This window comes from Mustelus asterias, chromosome 3 (genome assembly GCF_964213995.1).
Source record: "Mustelus asterias chromosome 3, sMusAst1.hap1.1, whole genome shotgun sequence".
Taxonomy (NCBI): Eukaryota; Metazoa; Chordata; class Chondrichthyes; order Carcharhiniformes; family Triakidae; genus Mustelus; species Mustelus asterias.
The window spans coordinates 91,884,196-91,905,643 of NC_135803.1; the positions used below are offsets into that span (position 1 = coordinate 91,884,196).

Consider the following 21,448-nt stretch of genomic DNA (forward strand, 5'->3'; position numbering starts at 1 on the left):
TTGTTGTCACACATGCTTGATATTGCTCACTCTGGGCTGTTGTACATTGTGTAATTGTTGCAGTAACTCTTTTGAATTTAGTTTTGCTGTTTGCAATTTCATGTTCTATTCCACTTCATAATGTTTGACATCTCAATTGTCAAGCTGAGATGTGTCATAGAATCCCTACAGTACAGAGGGAGGCCATTCGACCCATCGAGTCTGTACCGACCACAATCTCACTCAGGCCCTATCCTGTAACCTCACACATTTATCCTGCCAATCCCCCTGACATTAAGGGTCAATTTAGCATGGCCAATGCACCTAACCCGCACATCTTGGGACTGTGGGAGGAAACCGGAGCACCTAGAGGAAACGCACGTAGACACGGGGAGAACGTACAAACTCCACACAAACAGTGATCCGAAGCCGGAATCAAACCGGGGTCCCTGGCACTGTGAGGCAGCAGTGCTAGGCACTGTGCTGCCCCATGTACTTGAATAGGCATGGATTTACCAGTGATTATATCCAGCAGATTCTGTATGCCTGAATGCTACGTTGTAGAATTGGAATCTCTTTCTGCAAAATGAGAAACCTGTCCATTTTGAAAGCTTTCTCCCCATCATCTTCTGTTCTGTGGAGGCTTCTATTCCTTCAGGTGCTGGCTCAGGTTGTGGTACCACTTCATGTTCATTCCAGTCTTTGTCGTGCAAATAAATAATTCACCAATTCAACTGAATCCTATCCTGTTCCAATCTGAAGCCAATGAACTCCTCCCATGCGCTGGGACACAGGTTAATTAGAATTATTTTCCTCCTTCCTCCTAATGAGATCAGTTGCAAGTACGAGGAGGAGAAGCTGAGTTCATGAAGAGGCATAATGTGCTTTACAAACTTCTAAAAAATTCATTCTTAGAACATGGGTGTCATTGGCAGATTTCCACTCCATCTGATGAAGGAGTAGCACTCCAAAAGCTAGTGGTATTTGCTACCAAATAAACCTGTTGGACTTTAACCTGGTGTTGTTAGACTCCTTACTGTGTTTACCCCAGTCCAACGCCGGCATTTCCACGTCATTGGCAAGGCCAGCATTTGTTATCCATCCTTAATTGCCTGTGAACCAAGTGGCTTTTGGGCTATTTCAGGGGGCAGTTATATTATATTGCTATTGGTCTAGAGTCGCATGTAGTCCAGACCAGTTAGGGATGGCAGATTTCCTTCCCTCAAGGACATTAGTGGTATAGATGGGCATTTGAAACAATGAATGATATTTTCATGGTTACCATTACTGGGATTATCTTTCACTTCCAAATTAAGTTAATTGGATTTAACTTCTACCAGGTGCCACCGGCGCCTCCCGTTCTGTGGTTTAGTTTAAGGTAGGGAAAATATGTACTTGCATGGTTATGATTATATGTTAAAAATTTGTTTCAGGAAGCCATTGAACTTTCAGAACCTGAATGAACATTTGGATCGGTTACTGTCTGAGGGATTGGACAATGAGACCGAAGACAAAGGTAGGATATATTGAAATAATGGATGGATTTGCAAACTAATTGAAAAGTTAAATAGGATATCCCCTCACATTGCTTTGGGGGAGGGGGTCAGTAAAATAATTCTGTGATCCATAGCCCCAGATATAGGCATACAAGGCAGGAAGAGCAATTGTTCTTAATGCCAACATGTTGAGCCTACCTCTATATCAACATGCTACTACTTTTGGGGTATGTCCTGTCCTCGTCCTACCTGATCTTTAATGTGGTTGGCCACACTCTTCCTCTGATCCCTCCTCTGTTGTTGTAATCTAGTTCCCTTCCCATCTATTCGATGACGGTCAGAAAATCTCTTGCAATGCCTTCTGTTTCAACACCATTAACTTTGTCCCAGAGGATTCTATTCTTGATTCCTTCCTATTTCTCATCTACATGCTGCTCTGTAGCAACACCATTTGAAAACATGTCAGGTTTCACATGTATATTGACATCCAGCTCTACCTCGCTACCGCATCTCCGGCCTCCTCCATTGCATCTGACTTATCGCACCACTTGTCTGACATCCAGTACAGGATGAGCATAGGTTTCCTCCAGATAAATATTTGGATGATTGAAGCTATTACTACAGGCCACTGCCTCCACTTTTCTTCCTAGTCATTGTCTGATGCTGAAGCAAACTGTTCATAATTTTGGTGCATATTTACATTGAGCTAAACTCCCATCCTATATCAGGTCCAACGCCAAGATCACCGGCCTCCACACTATTATTGCCTGTCTCCACCACTGACTCAGGCCACTTGCTGATGAAACCCTCATCCATTGTTTTGTTACTTGACTATTCCAGTGATCTCTTGATCAGATTCCCTTCTTCCACCCTGCATAAATTCCGACTCAACAAAAACTCTGCTGCCTGTATCTCAAGTCACACAAGGTCCTGTTCACCCATCACCCTTGTGCCCACTGACCTATTTGGCACCCGGTCCACTAATTTCTTGATTTGATGCTGTCGCCTCCGCTTTCTCTGTAATCTCCTCCAATCCTCTGAGATCTCTGTGCACCTCTAATTCTGTCCTCTTGTATGTTCCCAATTCACTGTGCTGTGCTACTAGTGGTCTACATTCTTAAGATCTGAAATTCCATTTAATTTTCTCAGACTCTCAATCTTTTGCTCTCCGTTTGAGTGTTTACCATCCGTCACCCACTCTCCACTTAACATGGAACCATAAAAAAGTTACAACACAGAAGGAGGCCTTCAGCCCATCTTGTCCATGCCAGCCCAATGACACACTTTCTAATCCCGCCTCCTTGCACCTGGCCCATATCCCTGCAGCTTACAGCAGTTAAGGTGCAGATCCAGTTACTTTTTAAAAAGAATTTAGGGTCTCCGCCTCCACCACCAACTTGGGCAGCGAATTCCAGACACCCATTACCGTCTCCATAAAATAGTTCTTCCTCGTGTTCCCTCGACACTTTCTGCCACTTATCTTGCATTCAAGTTCCAAGGTTCTAGAATTCTTCACCAAAGGAAACAATTTTATTCTATCCACGCTATCTCCTCCCTCAGAATTTTGTACACCTCAATCAAATCACTTATCAGCCTACTTTGTTCCAAGGAAAATAATCCCAACTTATCCAATCCCTCCTCTTAGCTACACTTTTCTAACCCTGGCAACACCCTTGTAAATCTCCTCTGCATCCAAGGATACTGAGGGATATGAGGGTGGAAATTATGAAGGCACTGGCCATAATTTTTCTGTCTTCCTTGGACTCATGAGTGGTCCTGGAGGACTGGAGAATTGCAAACGTTATACCCTTTTTCAAAAATGGGTGTAAAATCAACCCAGCAACTACAGACCAGTAAATTTAACTTCAGTGGCGGGGTAGCTTCTGGAAACACAAATTTGGGACAAAATTAATACTCGCATAGGCTAACGTGGGTTAATTAAGGGGAGTCAGCGTGGATTTCTTAAGGGAAATCATGTTTGACCAACTTGCTGGAGTTTTTTGGAAAGGTAACAGAAGAGGTTGATAAGGGCTATGCTGTTGATGTGGTGTAAATGTGCTTCCAAAAGGTGTTTGATACAATGCCACATAACAGACTTCTGATGAAAGTTATAGCAACATGGATATGAAATTGACTGAGTCTCAGAAACTGGGAGTAGTGGTTCATGTTTTTTTTTGGACTGGAGAAAGGTTTGTGGTGCAAATTTCCCAGGCGTCAGTGTTGGAACCCTTGCTTTTCCTGATATGTTAATGATGTAGATCTTGGTGTGCTGGGCACAATTTCAAAATTTGTGGATGATACAAGACATGCAAGTCTGGTGAACCATGAGGAGAATATTTCAAAAGAAAATAGATGAGTTGGTGAATGGACAGATGAAGTTCAATGCAGAGAAATGTGAAGCATTTCATTTTGGTAGGAAGAACATGTAAAATAAATGGTGCAATGGAGGTACATGTGTATATGTGTGCAGAAGTAATTGAAGGTAGTAGGACAAGTTGAGAGCACGGTTAAAAAACATTCAGTATTACAAGAGCAAGGAGATTATGTTGAACCTGTAGAAGACACTAGTTTGTCCTTAGATAGTGTACCATGTCTTATTCTGGTCGCCACACTTCAGAAAAAGTGTGGCGACCAGAATAAGATAACAAGGCATTGAAAGGAGTGCAGAAAAGATTCATGAGAATGACTTCAGAGCTGAGGAATTTCAGCTATGAAGATAGATTGGAGAAGTTAGGACTCTCTTCCTTGGAGAAATGTAGGCTGAGAGGAGATTTGATATGGGTGTTCAAAGTCATGAGAGGTCAAGACTGGGGGAAACTATTGTCACTCATGAATGGACTGAGAACAAGAGGGTAAAGATTCAAAGTAATTTCAAAAGAAGCAAAAGCGATATGAGAGAAAAGCTTTTTCTTGCAGCAAGTGGTTAAGATCTGGCACCTCAACCATACATTGTGCTGGCACTGCCTGAGAGAGTGGTGGAGGAAGGTTCAATCGAGACTTTCAAAGGGAATTAGACTGTTACCTGAAAAGGAAGAATGTACATGGTTATGGGGAGAAGGTGGGAGAATGGCACCAAGGAAATTGCTCATGAGAGCCAGTACAGACACAATGGGCCGAATGGCCCTTTGTGCTGTAAAAATTCTGATTCTGTGATCTTTGTAACTCAGTGCCAAATTTTGTTTGATCATGCTTCTGTAAAGCAGCTTGAGATGCTTTTTTGAGTTCAAAGTGCTATATGGTTTCAACTTATGGATTGATTATCTGAAATAATCAGATAATACAATCCTGAGTTCTGTCAATGACTCAGTTATTAACTGGGCTGCACAGAGGGAGGCATTTGACACCGTGTTGAGAGGTCCACTTAGCTGAGATGGTCTGGTGGGATGCGCTCCGGCTTGTTGTGGCACCTCTGGATAGGGAAAGGACAATCAGCTGTGGTTCTTTTTCCTGATAACTGTTTTCTGATTTTTCCTGCAACTGCACAAGTGGATGTTGGGCATTTGGTTATTGAGCCATAACAGATACATGATCCATGTAGAGCAATATTCAAATGTGTGTGATCAGGGTGATATGTTGCTTAATGATGTATATATGTTTGTTTGTAAACAGGAAATTATTCTGTTCTGGTTGATTCTGTTCCTTGTGTATATAGCTTGATAACTGTTTTCATAAGATGAGAGGTCATACAATACCAGGTCCAACAGGTTTATTTGAAATCACAAGCTTTCAGAGTGGTGCACCTGTTAGACTAACCTGGTATCGTGTGACCTCTCATCATGTCCACCCCAGTCCAACAGCAGCATCGCCACATCATGGCCACTGTGTTTTCATAAGTAGACTATGTATCTACCAACTGAAACCTGTTCCTTTTATTTCTTGATATTTTAGAAAGGAGGGAGACATAAAACAGGAAACTATGGGCAGTTAGTCTAAAATCTGTCACTGGGAAAAATGCTAGAATCAGTTATTAAGGAGTTAGTAGGAAATCATAATAGTCAGGCAGAGTCAACATGATTTTGTGAAAGTAAAATCATGTTTAAAAATTTATTAGAGTTCTTTGAGGCCAACATGGTGGCACAGTGGCTAGTACTGCTGCCTTACAGTGCCAGGGACCTGAGTTCAATTCCAGCCTTGGGTGACTGTGGAGTTTGCATTTTCCCCATGTCTGTGTGGGTTTCCTCCCACAGTCCAAAGATGTGCAGGTTAGGTGGATTGGCCATGCTAAATTGCCCCTTAGCGTCCTAAGGTGTGTAGGTTAGGTGGATTAGCCATGGGAAATGCGTGGGGTTATGGTGCTAGGCTGAGCGGGGGTGTGGACTTGGGTAGGATGTTGAGCCAGTGCAGACACATGGGGCTGACTGGCCTCCTTCTGCATTGTAGGGTTTTTATGTAACAACAGGGTAAATAAAGGGAAACCAGTTGATGTAATATATTTGGATTTCTAAAAGGCATTCAATAAGATGCCAGATAAAAGGTTACTGCACAAAATAAGAGCTCATGGTGTTGGATGTAATTATGTAGGCATAGATAGAGAATTGGCTGACAAACCGGAAAAACAGAAACATAGAAAATAGGCCATTCGGTCCTTCGAGCCTGCACCACCATTCAATCTGATCATGGTTGATCATGTACTTTCAGTATCCCAATCCCGCTTTCTCCCCATGCCCCTTGATCCCTTTAGCCACAAGAGCCACGTTCGACTCCCTCTTGAACATATCTAATGAACTGGCCCCAACAGCTTTCTGTGGTAGAGAATTCCACAGGTTCACAACTCTGAGTGAAGAAGTTCTTCCTCATCTCAGTCCTGAATGGCTTACCCCTTATTCTTAGACTGTGAACCCTCTAGTTCTGCACTTCTCCAACATCGGGAATATTCTTCCTGCATCTAGCCTGTCCAGCTCCATCAGGATTTTTTATGTTTCAATGAAATCCCCTCTCATTCTTCTAAATTTCAGTGAGTACAAGCCCAGTCGATCCAGTCACTTTTCATATGTCAGTCCTGCCATTGCAGAGTCAGGATAAATGCGTAATTTTCAGATTGGCAAACTGTAACTAGTGGACTGCCATAGGCATCACTGCTGGGGCCTCAACTACATTATTTATTATCTATGTTAAGACTTAAAACACACAAGAAATAGAAGCAGCAGTAGGCCACCAGGCCCTTCAAGCCTGCCCTGCCATTCAATATGGTCATGGCTGATCTATCCCAGCCAGTAACTCACTCCAAGATATCTGTTAACTTGTACATGACCTGTCTGTAATATTTGATGATGATCTGTTTTCCAGGATAGTTTCTGACAGCTTGATTGCCAATTATATTTCAGATCAAAATATGGATGGGCGCCTTGGTCCAACCACAGTGGTCCTGGACCACACCAGTGGCTTTGAAGGGTTGTTGCTTGTGGATGATGATTTACTTGGAGTAAGTACTTTAGAGCAGGGCTGCTTATTTACTGTGTCAGGATTTAACTCTGAAGAAGAATCTAATTTTCACATGTTTTCTGTTTTTGTTTTCTGACTTTTTTTCTCCCTTTGTCCTGCTGAATGAGTGACATTCCACAGGTTGCAATCAGCAATCCTTCTGGTCTATATCACTTGGTCATCAACAATCTGTACTTCATGTGGCTTAAATAATCTGACTGGAGTTCTGACCTCTTATTTCAGCCTGGCTCATACTTGCTGACAGGCCCAGCTGCTGGAACATTTTACTGCTCATTCTTTGCAATTTTCTTCCTTCATTTGCATTATGTCATTGAAAGTTATGATTTAATAACCCTCAGAATCCAGACTCTATATGCGTTACTGTTCTTTCTTTGCCAGTTTCTTGGTTCCCTTAATTTGAGGGGCTTTGCGAGACCAAGGAGCGGCACAGGCTTGGAGGGCCGAAGGGCCTGTTTCCTGTGCTGTACTGTTCTTTGTTCTTTATCGTTTAAGACTTTGTTCTTTGTTCTGATAACTTCTTTCTGTTTGCATGTGAGGGCGTAATTGTCAAAGTGTGCTTGTACTTACTCTATTTTTCCCTTTTAGGTTGTTGGCCACAGCAATTTCAGCTCAATCAGAGCTACTTCGTGTGTGTATAAAGGTGAGTGTCTAAAGGAGGGTTCTGGCTGGGCCAGATCATCTGGTGTTGCAATTAATTCTGAGCAAGAACAGGACATGGATTGTTTAGTTTGTCTTTCTCTATTAATCTGGATAGTGCTACTGGGGAGTAATATGAACAGACAAATTAGGAGCAGGAGTAGCCCATTTGGTCCCACAATCCTGCTCCTCCATTTAGTACAATCATGCCCCCCCCACCCCACCCCCGACAACCTTTCACCCTTTTTTTTGTCAAGAATTTATCGATCCCTGCCTTAAAAATATTCAAGGACTCTGCTTCCGCTGCCTTTGAGGAAGGGAGTGCCAAAGACTCACTACCCTCTGAGAGAAAATATTTTTCCTCCATTCTATCTTAAATGGGCAACCCTTTATTTATAGTTCTAGATTCTCCCATAAGAGGAAATAGCCCTTCCACATTGACCCTGTCAAGACCTCTCAGCATCTTAAATGTTTCCATCAAGTCACCTCGTACTCTTCTAAACTCCATACAAGACTAATCTGTACAATCTTTCCTCAAAGACAACCTGCCCATAAATCTTCTCCGATACTTCTAAATGTCCTGATCCAATGTCTTCTAAAAATCTAAGTACACTGTATCCACTGGTTTCCCTTTATTCATAGCATGTATGACTCTTTCAAAAGAACTGCAATAAATTGGGTAAACATGATTTCCTTTTCACAAAGCCATGTTTAGTTTGCCAGATTACCTCAAATTTATCTTAGTGGCCTGCTACATTGTTTTTAATAATGGCTTAACGTTTTTTATATGACAGATGCTAGACTGTCTGACCTGTAGTTTTCTGCTTTCTGTCTCTCTCCCTTTTTGAATAAAGCAGTTACTTTCGTTATTTTCGAATATAACGGAACCTTCCCCTAGGGAATTTTGGAAAAATAAAACCAATGCATCAACTATCTCACTAGACACTACTTTTAAGATCCCAGGAAGATGCCAATCAGGACTTAGAAATTTGTCAGCCCCCAGCTCCAACTATTTACTCAGCACCACTTCCCTGGTGATTGTAACTTTCCTGAATTCCTCCCTCACTTCCAATTCCTGATTTACAACTGTTTCTGGAATGTTACTTTTATCCTCCATAGTGAAATTTTCCATTTGCAGTTCTCAGGCACAAGACTTTGGATTGATCCATGCTTTAAAGCACTTGCAAGCATTTCATCTTACATGTACAGCATGAGATTATGATGGATGTGCTTGAGGTGTGTGTGCGACTATTGTGAAATAATGTAGGCCCTTTCAGTCATGTACCTGCTGTTAAAATGTTCAGCTCACTAACTAATTCTTATGTTGTTTTTGGCTACAGGAAAGTGGATGTATGAAGTTCTGATCTCTTCTCAGGGACTGATGCAGATCGGTTGGTGCACTCTGCACTGCAGGTTCAATCAGGAGGTGAGCCCATGTCTCGCTTACTCATACATAGAGGGACAAGCAAATATTTTGTTAAGTGGGAGATTTGCTAACTCAACAACACAGTTCATTTATATAGCTCCTTTAAAATAATAAAATAGTCCAAGGAATGTGACTGGACAAAAAAATGATACTGAGCCACATGGTACAACTGACCAAAAGCATGGGCAAAGAACTAAGTTTTAAGAAACACATTAAGGTAAATGGAGAAGTTTAAGGAGCGAATTCCAGAGCATGGCTGCCAATTGTGGGGCAAAGGGAATTGGCCTTGTGTAATTGGCCATAATTGGAAGAGAACAGAGAACTTGGCAGGTTGGAGGAGGTTACAGAGATGGAGGGATTTGAACATTGGAATGAAAGTTTAAATTGGAAGAGTTTCTGGACTCTGATTTAAAGTCGATCAGCAAGCACAGTGAAGAAGACTGAATGGGGCAATGTGCAATTTAGGATATGGACAGCAGAGGTTTGGATGAGCTGAACTTTACTCATTAACTGTAATTCACTCAGTAGTGAGCTGAAGGAAGCATGGAGCGTGTCCACCTCACCAGTTAATGTGAAGTGAACTGGCTGCACTATTTACTGTTATGATCCACTCCCTATCCTTTGCTTCCTTTTATTGACAAATATTTCTACTCTCTTCTACAAATCAGGTGTCCTTCTTTAGCTGTCATCTAGGCTATTCAACTTGTTTGAATGAAAAATTTATTTTCATTCACCAAATCCTCAATGCTTACTTTCACATTGGGTGCAAAATAGAGAAAATTGTGGACATTCATTTGGATAGCCTGACCAATTTAAAAGGGATTCACTTCAGATTGGGTGGATGGAGGTGAAAATTCCAACGTGTTTATACAGTTTCCGCCGCTAGGAAATGAAATGAATGACCCGTAGGTGATTGCTGAGAGCTGTGAGATTTATTGTCACATTTCTTTGCCGGGATCACTGAGAGATGTGTCTGACTGTGATTTAACTCTCACACTTTCACAGGGATTACTGAGAGCTCTACCTGATTAATCAACTCGCACACTGTTCACAGAGATTACTGTGTTTGACTAACTCGCTCCCTGTTTCCCAGGGATTTCTGTGAGATGTGTCTGAATGGTGAACTTGTTCACTGTTTCACAGATTACAATTGTGATTTAGATTGATTCACTCACACAGTTTAATAGAATTTACTGGCAGAAATGTCTGACTGTCTATTTGAGGGAGGATTTTTTTTTTGCCATGGGAATTTCATGCCAAAATTGGTACATACTGGAAGAAAATAGGGAGCTTGTGGTTTTGGTTGTAGGTAGCAATTTAGTACAAATCCTGCAAGTGGAAGAATGGTTTAGGAGCAAAAAGGTGAGCAGCTGTATTTAAACGCATGGGATGAGGTTTGCTGCTTCAGGGATTGCTAGATTTTTTAGTGCACCTTCCTGACTGACGCCTGTCTATTTGCCTAACAGGAGGGGGTTGGTGACACTTCGGATTCATATGCTTACGATGGAAATAGAGTACGCAAATGGAATGTCACCACCACTAACTATGGAAAAGTAAGTGATTCGTGGATTTACACAGTAGTCTGAAGAACATGGTGCAGCGTGGGTAAGGAAAGAATTATTTCCCACTGCATTTATCATTCCTTCATAATTTCATGAGACTAATAAACGGCAAAAATAATAACTTATGGATGTTTTCACTCGACATTTTCTTTTCCGTTTGTCCATGAGCCTTTAAGTGTTACATATTTGTATCTGTATATTTGTTTGTCCACGTATGTGTTTGTGTCCAGTTTTCTGAATGTAATCCTCTTTTGACAGTCTATTCCAAAACAAAGCTGACCAAATATGGCTTTAAGGCGAAATGGAGTAAAGGATAAGGGAGATTTGAACCCAGGGCTTGTATGTGTAATTCGGTCTCCATTTTAAAGTGATACATTTTGTGCTTATTTTTATATTTTCTTTATAAATTCTTGTGTCCAAAATTATAATGGAAACTTTGAGTAAACTTGTTGCATCTTTACAGCTTTTCACTTTTGCAAATACCATCCACCTCTTTCCTGGGCAAACTCCAGAGATAAGGAACCTAAGCATATTGTTCTGTTTCAGTCCATCATGAGGACTACTTTCTTTCACCTGCCAAATACCTATCCTCCATTCTATCTCTATTTTGTGCATTTATCATCAAGACTTTAACTGAAATTCCCATCTCCACAAAGTTTGGCTCATCCAAAATACTCTGGTTCACCAATGTATCACTGCATTGACTCCTCCTTCCCAAGTGAATCAAGTTTAACGTCCTTGTCCTTGACTTTAAATTGCCATCTGGGGATGCCCTATCTCACATCCTTTCTCTCTGCACTGGTCCGAGACCAGCTGAATCCTCCTTGTTTACTTCCTTCACTCTACAATTGGTGGTTGCTTATTCAGCCACTATTGCCTCTGCCATCTGGAACTCTTTGAGAACAGCTCCAATGCCCTTTGAGCCTAGAGCCCACCTCTTCATCTACGCTTCTTTTATCTTCACCTCTTTTATTTTTATGAACAAAAAAGCAGAGTGTGGTGGATGGCTGATTTTCAGAGTGAAGGGAGGTATATAGTAGTGTTTCCAAGGGACTATGCTATTTTTGATACATGTTAATCACTTGGTCTTGGGTAATATAGGGCAGTACAGTGGTTAGCACTGCTCCTGCACAGCGCCAGGGAACCAGGTTCGATTCCAGTCTTGGGTGACTGTGTGACAGTTTGTATGTTCTACCCGTGTGTTTCCTCCAGGTGCTTCAGTTTCCTCCCACAGTCCAAAAACGTGCAGGTTAGGTTGATTGGCCATGGCAAATTGCTCTTTAGTGCCCAAAGATGTGTAGGTTAGGGGGATTAGTGGGATAAATTTGTGGGGGTTAAGGGTATATGGCAGGGGGGTGGACCTGGTTAAGACGCTCTTTCAGAGAGTAGGTGCAGACTTGATGGGCTCAATGGCCTCCTTCTGCACTTTTTGAGATTCTTACGATTCTATGATAATTTATGAGACTATTTCCTCGGGTGGATGTAGCTGTTACTAGGGGGCATAACTATAAGGTTCGTGGTGGAAGATATAGGAGGGATGTACGAGGTAGGTTCTTTACTCAGAGTGGTTGGGGTGTGGAATGGACTGCCTGCTGTGATAGTGGAGTCGGACACTTTAGGAACTTTCAAGCGGTTATTGGGTAGGCACATGGAGCACACCAGAATGATAGGGAGTGGGATAGCTTGATCTTGGTTTCGGACAAAGCTTGGCACGACATCGAGGGCCGAAGGGCCTGTTCTGTGCTGTACTGTTCTATGTTCTAATTTCAAAGTTTGCAGATGACAAATCTCGGAAATGTAGTAAATGGTGTGAAGATTAATAATGATCTTGAGGATACCCTGGATTCATGAAATGGCAAATGAAATTGGATATATTGTTGGGTGAAGTGATTTATTTTGTTTGGAAAAAATAGGAAAGGCAGTTTAAGCTATAAGGTAAAGTCTTAAAAGGATATAGAAACAGATATCTGCCAACCTTTGAAAGTGGCCGAACAAGTTGGCAAGGCTGTTTTTAAAAAAAACAGGATACTTGGCTTTATAAACTAGCATCAACTACAATAGAAAAGAAGTTGCGCTAAATCATAAATTACTGGTGAGGCCCCAACTGGAGTACTATGTTCTGTTCTGGTCACCACACTTCAGGAAGGATGTCAGGGCCTTTGAGAAGCTGCAGAAGAGATTTACAAGAATGGTGGGAGGTGAAGAGACTTTCAGAAGCTGAGATTGTTTCCTTTGGAGCAGGGAAGGTCGAAGGAAGACTTTCTTGCATGTTCAAAATTCTTGATGTTTTTCTAAAACAAACACACAACAGTTTCTGGTGGTAGGAAGGTCAGGTTGTAACCAGAGGACACCAGAGAATGTGCAAACTTGGGTCACTGTCTGTGTGGAGTTTGCACATTCTCCTCGTGTCTGCGTGGGTTTCCTCCGGGTGCTCCGGTTTCCTCCCACAGTCCAAAGATGTGCGGGTTAGGTTGATTGGCCAGGTTAAAAATTGCCCCTTAGAGTCCTGGGATGCGTAGGTTAGAGGGATTAGCGGGTAAATATGTGGGGTGGGATTGTGGTCGGTGCAGACTCGATGAGCCGAATGGCCTCCTTCTGCACTGTAGGGTTTCTATGATTTCTATGATATAAGTTAGTTGACAAAAGAACTAGAAACAACACGAAGAAAATGTTTTTGCAAAGGGACTTATGATCTGTAATGCACAGCGGCCTGGAAGGTAAAATGCAGGCCACTCATGAGTTGTCCTTGTGTGTCTGTGCATGCGTGTGTGTCTGTGTGTGCGTGTGTCAAAAACATGTCTGAGCAGCCACAAGCTTTTAGGGGAGGAGATGTCCAGATATCCACTATCCTTAGTGTGAATAAGTCTCTTGATGTCACTAAATGGTCTAGATCTAATTATAAGGTTACATCCCTTTGATCTAGGCTCCTCCACCACAGGAGGTAGTATCTGTATCCACGCAGAAAGAGGTAAGATAGAAAAATAGTAATAGTGATAAATAGAGGGATATCAGACACAAAATAGAGAACAACATGTTTTCCAACTTGCCATCTGCAATGCTGAGGTGATTAACATGTGTCGTAGCTGGACATCTAATCATGTTTCTACAGAAAGAAAAAATCATTTTCTCTTTTCAATGTATAGTCTTACAATTTAAAATATTTTGCCCCCTAGGCTTGGGCAGCTGGAGATATTGTTACTTGTGTGATAGACCTGGATGAAGGGAAGATTGCCTTCTGCCTGTGAGTACTGCTTACTTGTACATTCCTAGAGTTGAATCTTGTACAGATATGCTGAGACTGAAATGAGAAAATTTGGTATATTGTATGAGTTAAATACACATGAATTTTATAAATCAAGGAACAACAAAGGGTACTTGACAGCATCCTGACTATAATATGCTGCAAAGTTAAACAGTAGGGGGAAAAACCAGAAGTGAAGAAGAGCTATTGAAGCTCTGGTATCTAATCCAACATACATCCATCAGTGATGTCATTCAGTTTCTCTGACCTGGCGAAGGTCATGCCTGTTGGGAGAATTGCTTTTTACATTTGAGAAATGCTTCCCATGTGAAACAGCAAAAGCAGTGAGAAGAGCAGCCTTGGTTGGATTTCACTTGGTGCATTACAGAGACTGGCCCTTGTGAATTGGAGAGTGACAACTCCAAAGAAAAAAACAGCAATATAATTAGCACTGTTATAGAACCATTGGGAATAATGGGTAAATCACATTTGTGTGAACATACATGCTCTTATTGGTGTGGACTGTTTCATTGGAAATAACCACAGTGCTGTTAGCCTAACTAATTCATCAATATTTTTCAGGAATAGTAACCTTGTCATGCTTACCTGGTCTGCCTTAATATGTCTCAGCCCCATACCAAAGTGAGTGAATCTGAATTAACTTCTCTCTGAAGTATCCTTGTGAGCTACTCAATAAATAGGGACAGGCAATAAATGACAGCCTAACCAATAATGCTGTACATCCCAAGAATTAATTTTAATTTTGGAGGTGTAAGGTGCCCAAGGAGCTGTACTTCTCCATGATAGTAAGAAGTCTCACAACACCAGGTTAAAGTCCAACAGGTTTATTTGGTAGCAAAAGCCACTAGCTTTCGGAGCGCTGCTCCTTCGTCAGGTGAGTGGGAGTTCTGTTCACAAACAGGGCATATAAAGACACAAACTCAATTTACAAAATAATGGTTGGAATGTGAGTCTTTACAGGTAATCAAGTCTTAAAGGTACAGATAATGTGAGTGGAGAGAGCGTTAAGCACAGGTTAAAGAGATGTGTATTGTCTCCAGACAGGACAGTTAGTGAGATTTTGCAAGCCCAGGCAAGTCATGGGGGTTACAGATAATGTGACATGAACCCAAGATCCCGGTTGAGGCCATCCTCATGTGTGCGGAACTTGGCTATCAGTCTCTGTTCAGCGACTCTGTGCTGTCGTGTGTCGTGAAGGCCGCCTTGGAGAACGCTTACCCAAAGATCAGAGGCCGAATGCCCGTGACCGCTGAAGTGTTCCCCAACAGGAAGAGAACACTTGTCTGGTGATTGTCGAGCGGTGTTCATTCATCCGCTGTCGTAGCATCTGCATGGTCTCCCCAATGTACCATGCCTCGGGACATCCTTTCCTGCAGCGTATCAGGTAGACAACGTTGGCCGAGTTGCAAGTGTATGTACCGTGTACCTGGTGGATGGTGTTCTCATGTGAGATGATGGCATCCGTGTCGATGATCTGGCACGTCTTGCAGAGGTTGCTGTGGTAGGGTTGTGTGGTGTCGTGGTCACTGTTCTCCTGAAGGCTGGGTAGTTTGCTGTGGACAATAGTCTGTTTGAGGTTGTGCGGTTGTTTGAAGGCAAGAAGTGGGGGTGTGGGGATGGCTTCTCCACATCATGACTTCTCCATGATAAACAGGACTGGAATCATAAAATGGTTACAACTTGGACATCAAGTCCCTACCAACTCACTGCAAACTCCTCCACCCTTTCCCCTGTAATCATTTTCCAACTTTCCATTGAAAGCTACAATTGAATCCGGCTCCATCACTCTCAGTAGTGCATTCTAGATCAAAATCTGCCTTCATCACCCTCAACCAATGCATTCTAGATGCCAATCTGCCCTTCTCACCCTCTGCCAGTGCATTCTAGATCCTAATCACTTGCTTCCTAAAGAAGTTCTTCCTCATGTCACCTTTGGTTCTTTTGTAATCCATGATTAACTTGTGTTCTTATGTTCTCTGGTTCTTGACCCTTCAATCAATGTGAGCAATTTCTCTCTACTGCGTTCAGATGCCTTATGATTATGAACACCTCTATCAAATCTCCTCTCAATCTTCTCAAAGGAGAAGATTTCTCCTATCCTCTCCTAGTTTCTCCTATCTATCTTGATCGCTGAAAACATTCTGGAAAAATTTTTCTGCATCCTCTCTTAAGCCTTCATATCTTTTCTAAAGTGTGGTGTCCAGAATTGGGCAAATTACTCCAGTTGAGACTAAGGTAGCGTATTATTCAGCATAATTTCTTTGCTTTTAAATGAGAAGAAAATTGGAAGAGAAAATTTCCCAGTCTTTAGATTCCTGGGAAAATGTCTCAAACTCTTGAGGTGCTGATTGGTCAAATAGATGACTTTAACATGACATTGAAGAGCTCTTGTTCTGACTTGTTAAAAATCTGACTGTTGAGAACTTTACTTTTCAGTTATTTTAATTTGCTCTGGACGGTTAACATTTTGAATACATTCCAAGCACCTTGGCTAAAATAACGTGGTACTAGCTAAGAAAAGTCTTGTGTGAGATACCTGAAGGAGGCTGGTGTCATCTGATATTAGCACATTAAGGAAGGAGTGAATGGTCCAGATCTCCTGGAAAGCCGGATAGTCAGAGACAGTATGTACTCTTCAAAGGATGTTATAGGACACCTCAGAAATCCCAACGTAGTGACTCTGTGGGAATTGTCGGGCAAGTTTGAACTCATAATGGGCAATTCTCCTGCTCCCCAGGACCCTCCAATAAAGTCTCCAACTCTGACTAAGATTCAGAGATCTCCGATTGTTCCAGCTAAGTAACCTGGATAGATACCCAGGAAAAGCTAGACAGATGAAAACCACAGAGAAACCCCTCCTCCCCCCCTCCCCCCCCTCCCCCCTCCTCCCTCCCCCCTCCCCCCTCCTCCCCCTCCTCCCCCTCCTCCCCCTCCTCCCCCTCCTCCCCCTCCTCCCCCTCCTCCCCCTCCTCCCCCTCCTCCCCCTCCTCCCCCTCCTCCCCCTCCTCCCCCTCCTCCCCCTCCTCCCCCTCCTCCCCCTCCTCCCCCTCCTCCCCCTCCTCCAAACCACTCTTACTGACTCCATCCTGACACCACCTTTCTTGCCCTTCGGCTCCCTCCCCCGGATCTGCCCCCCACCCCACCGGCTCCCTTCCCCCCCACCCTGCTGGCTCCCAGACTGATTCTTGGGATAACGGGATTGATGTATGAGGAGAGATTGAGTTGGTTAGGATTATATTCACTGGAGTTTAGAAGATTGTTGGGGGATCTCATAGAAACCTGTAAAATTCTAACAGGACTAGACAGGGTAGATGCAGGGAGGGTGTCCAGAACCAGGAGTCACAGTCTAAGGATATGGACTAAACATTTTAGGACTGAGATGGCCTATAGAGTGGTAAGCCTGTGGAATTTGCTATCACAGAAAGTAGTTGAGGCTATAACATTGTATGTTTTCAAGAAGGAGTTAGATATAACTTTTGGGGTGAAAGAGTTCAAAGGATATGGGGGGGCGAGATGGGATCAGGCTGTTGAGTTGGATGATCAACCAAATAATGTTGGATCTCCAACAATGACGAGATAGGGAATCTGGTGAACTGGTGTGACGATAATAATCTCTCCCTCAATGTAAACAAAATGAAGGAGTTCGTCATCGACTTCAGAAAGCGTAGTGAAGAACATACACCTTCCTACATTAATGGGGACAAAGTAGAAATGTTTGAGAGCTTCCAAGTTTTTAGCTGTCCAGATCACCAAAAGCTTGCCCTGGTTCCCCCCATGCTGACGTTATAGTTAAGAAAGCCCACCAATGCCTCTACTTTCTCAGAAGACTAAGGAAATTTGGCACGTCAGCTACGACTCTCTCCAACCTTTACAGAAGCACCATAGAAAGCATTATTTCTGGTTGTATCACAGCTTGGTATGGCTCCTGCTCCGTCCAAGACTGCAAGAAACTACAGAAGGTTGTGAATGTAGCCCAATCCATCACACAAACCAGCCTCCCATCCATTGACTCTTACTATACTTCCCGCTGCTTAATTAAGCATAATTAAGGACCCCCCCACCGCCACCACCATCACACCCCCCCCCCACCTTAGCTATGACTGTAACAATACATTCTGAACTCTCTCCTTTCCTTCTCTATGAATGGTCTGCTTTGTCTGAGTGCGCGAAGCAACAATACTTTCTAGTGTATACTAATACATGTGACAATAGTAAATCAAATTAGCCATGATATTGAATGGTGGGTTAGGCTTGAAGGGCTGAATGGCCTACCTCTATTCCTATTTTCTATGCTTCTATGACAGCCCATCTTCTGTACGGCTCTGAGTAATTGCACCCTTTCTGTGAGAAACTTCTTGCACAGCATCCATGTTTGGGTTCTAATTTCAAGTGATGTAGCTTGTGGAATTCTATAGCTGACTGCATGATCAATGCATTCCAGTTACATACCAACCTAGTGACAGCAGCTTGCTTTAATGTGCTCAAACCTGGTAGGTTGAAAGTGTGAATGTGTGAAATTTGGCATCCCTTCTCTCTGGATACCTCAACTGCTTTAAATAACTTCAGTGCCAGCTGCAGTCCTCTTGCCTGGAGTCTATTTCTGGCTGTATGGCTGATGATGATATGCTGCCCCCACTACATACAGAATTTGGATGAAAGCTGTTTCTTCAGAGGTCAAATCCATGTCATGCTCCACCAACTGCTGGGTGAAAACTTCAACTCATGACTCCTTTGTTTTGATTTAAACAGCACCGTGTGGCACAGAAGCCTCTCCTCCATCTGAAGCAATGCAGATCAGTAAAACAACTGCACCATAAACATATGGCTTATTTATCCTATAAAAAACTGATTCATTAGTGGAGATGTAAAACTCCGGATCACTGCGCTCATCTACTCTCTGGCTTGTTAGAGGAAAACGGTCATTGATGTCTTAGTCCCTGCCCCTCTCCCTTTCTCTCGCGCTCTCTGATCATCTCTTTATTTTTCTCAGGCAACCCAAAGTGTGGACAAATTCACTTGCTGTCTGTCTTGACAATTTTAAATCTGGCAAAATATGTATCTAGGTCCCTCTGGTGTGGAAATGTGGTAAGAAGTTTAACAACACCAGGTTAAAGTCCAACAGGTTTATTTGGTAGCAAAAGCCACACAAGCTTTCGGAGCTCCAAGCCTCTTCTTCAGGTGAGTGGGAATTCTGTTCACAAACAGAGCATATAAAGACACAGACTCAATTTACATGAACAATTTACAGGAATAAACCTGTTGGACTTTAACCTGGTGTTGTTAAACTTCTTACTGTGTTTACCCCAGTCCAACGCCGGCATCTCCACATCGTGGAAATGTGGGACAAGGTTGACTCCTTAAGTTGCTGTTTGCATTGGATTAGAAGTTTTGTATGTGTAATTTTTCTGAAATATGACATGTCTTTAACCAATTCCTCATTGCTAGGTCATGAGTGATAGTTGAAATAATCAGATGGAAACTATTATGGATGAGCAGTGGTATGAAACTGAGAGTGAACATTCACTGCCATGCTGTGTCTTCCTGTTCCAGAAATGGGATCTCCTTGGGAATTGCATTTGAAGACATCAGATTGGGCCCTGGAATAGCCTACTTCCCAGCAATCAGTCTGTCCTTCAAAGAATCAGTGGCGTTCAACTTTGGGAGCCGGCCAATTCGATATCCTTTTCAGTACGTGTATTGTGTTGGGTGAGTGTGGAGTAATTGTTATCCAACTCTGGCACAGAACTGCTGGCTAAATGCTCCACCGGCGGCTTCTTTGTGTTAGTTTTGTTCTTTTGCTGATGCAAATTGATGCGTGGCAATGATTTTGTTACAATGTTCATGATGTGATGTGACGTGGACGGCACGGTGGCACAGTGGTTAGCACTGCTGCCTCACAGCGCCAGGGACCCGGGTTCAATTCCCGGCTTAGATCACTGTCTGTGCGGAGTTTTCAAGTTCTTTCCGTGTCTATGTGGGTTTCCTCCCACAGTCCAAAGATGTGCAGGTTAGGTGGATTGGCCATGCTAAATTGCCCCTTAGTGTCAGGGGGACTAGCTAGGGTAAATGCATGTGGTTATGGGGAAAGGGCCTGGGTGGGATTGTGGTCGGTGCAGACTCGATGGGCTAAATGGCCTTCTGCACTGTAGTGTTCTATGATTCTATGATGTCAGTTGGTCATGAGGACTAAGGAAGCTGAGTGGGAATGAGTTTTTTTTTAGTCATAGAATTATAGAATCTCTACAGTGCAGAAGGAGGCCATTTGGCCCATCAAGTCTGTACTGACCACAATCCCACCCAGACCCTATTCCCGTAACCCCACACATTTACCCTACTAATCCCTCTGACATTAGGGTCAATTTAGCATTGCCAATCAACCTAAGCCCGCACATCTTTGGACTGTGGGAGGAAACTGGAGCACCCGGAGGAAACCCACGGGGAGAATGTGCAAACTCGACACAGACAGTGATCGAGGCCGGAATTGAACCTGGGTCCCTGGTGCTGTGAGGCAGCAGTGCTAACCGCTGTGCCACCGTGCCACCCTGTGTCTTGTGTCTGGAAACCCATCCTTAAGCTACTGAGGAATTTGTCCAAGTTGAGTTTCTCTTTGGTACAGAATGTGCACACGTTCATGTCGATCACAGCTCAGTGGCAGCACTCTTGTCTCTGAGGCAGGAGCTTGTGGTTTCAAGTCCCACTGCAGGACTTCAGCAAAGAAATTTGGGCTGGTGCTCCTGTGTAATACTGAAGGAAAGCTGGATTGGAAGAGATGCTGTCTTTTAAATAAAATGTTGATGGTAGGAGATTCAGCAATAGCAGTGCTGTTGAATGGCAAGGGAAGATGTTTGCATTCTGTCTTGTTGGAAATGGTCAATGACTGTGACAATTCAGTGGCAAGTAACATTTGCCCTACATAGATAAAGGTAAAATACTGTGGATGCTGCGATCTGAAACAAAAACAGAAAATGCTGGAAAATCCCAGGAGATCTGACAGTATCTGTGGAGAGAGAATACAGCCAATTTTGAGTCAGGATGGCTCTCTGTTCTCTTTCCACAGATGCTGTCAGACCTGCTGAGATTTTTCAGTATTTCCTGTTTTTGTTTGCCCCACACATCTGCTGAATTTTGTCCAGGTCTTGCTGCAGATGACCACTGACTGTTTGTTTCATTAACTGAGAAATTAAAAATAGTACTGAACATTGTGCAATCATTAGCAAACATCCCCACTCCTGATGTTACGGTGGAAGGGAAGGTCATTGATGAAGCAGGTGAAGATGGTTGATTCTAGGACACCACCTAAAGGAATCCCTGCAGTGATGTCCTGTAGCTGATGTGATTGTCCAGTAATAATCACTGTCCTCTTCCTTTGGGCAGGTCTGACCTCAAAACAGCAGAGAATTCCCACCCCCTTAATTTTTATTGACTATATTTTTCCACTGGTCTCCTTGCTGCCTCACTCATTTAAATGCTGCTTTGGTGTCAAGGGCAGTCACTCTTACTTTGTATGGAATCCAGCTCTTTTGTCCATGGACTAAGGCTGTAATGAGATCTGGAGCTGAGTGGTCCTGATGGAACCCAAACTGAGCATCGGTGAGCAGGTTATTGGTAAATATGTGTTGCATGATAGCACTGTCGACAACACATT

At 42.9% G+C, this 21,448-nt stretch overlaps 1 protein-coding gene across 4 annotated transcripts in view; it reads left to right on the plus strand.

Moving 5' to 3' along the window:
* Positions 1-21,448, plus strand: part of rnf123 (ring finger protein 123) — a 406,183-nt gene that overhangs the window by 26,406 nt on the left and 358,329 nt on the right. For all 4 annotated transcript variants that reach the window (XM_078209329.1, XM_078209331.1, XM_078209330.1 and 1 more), the window contains exons 4-10: positions 1,413-1,495; positions 6,800-6,897; positions 7,503-7,557; positions 8,894-8,979; positions 10,446-10,532; positions 13,715-13,782; positions 19,354-19,479. In XM_078209329.1, the coding sequence (XP_078065455.1) occupies positions 1,413-1,495; positions 6,800-6,897; positions 7,503-7,557; positions 8,894-8,979; positions 10,446-10,532; positions 13,715-13,782; positions 19,354-19,479 (603 nt within the window). The remainder of the gene's footprint in view (positions 1-1,412; positions 1,496-6,799; positions 6,898-7,502; positions 7,558-8,893; positions 8,980-10,445; positions 10,533-13,714; positions 13,783-19,353; positions 19,480-21,448) is intronic.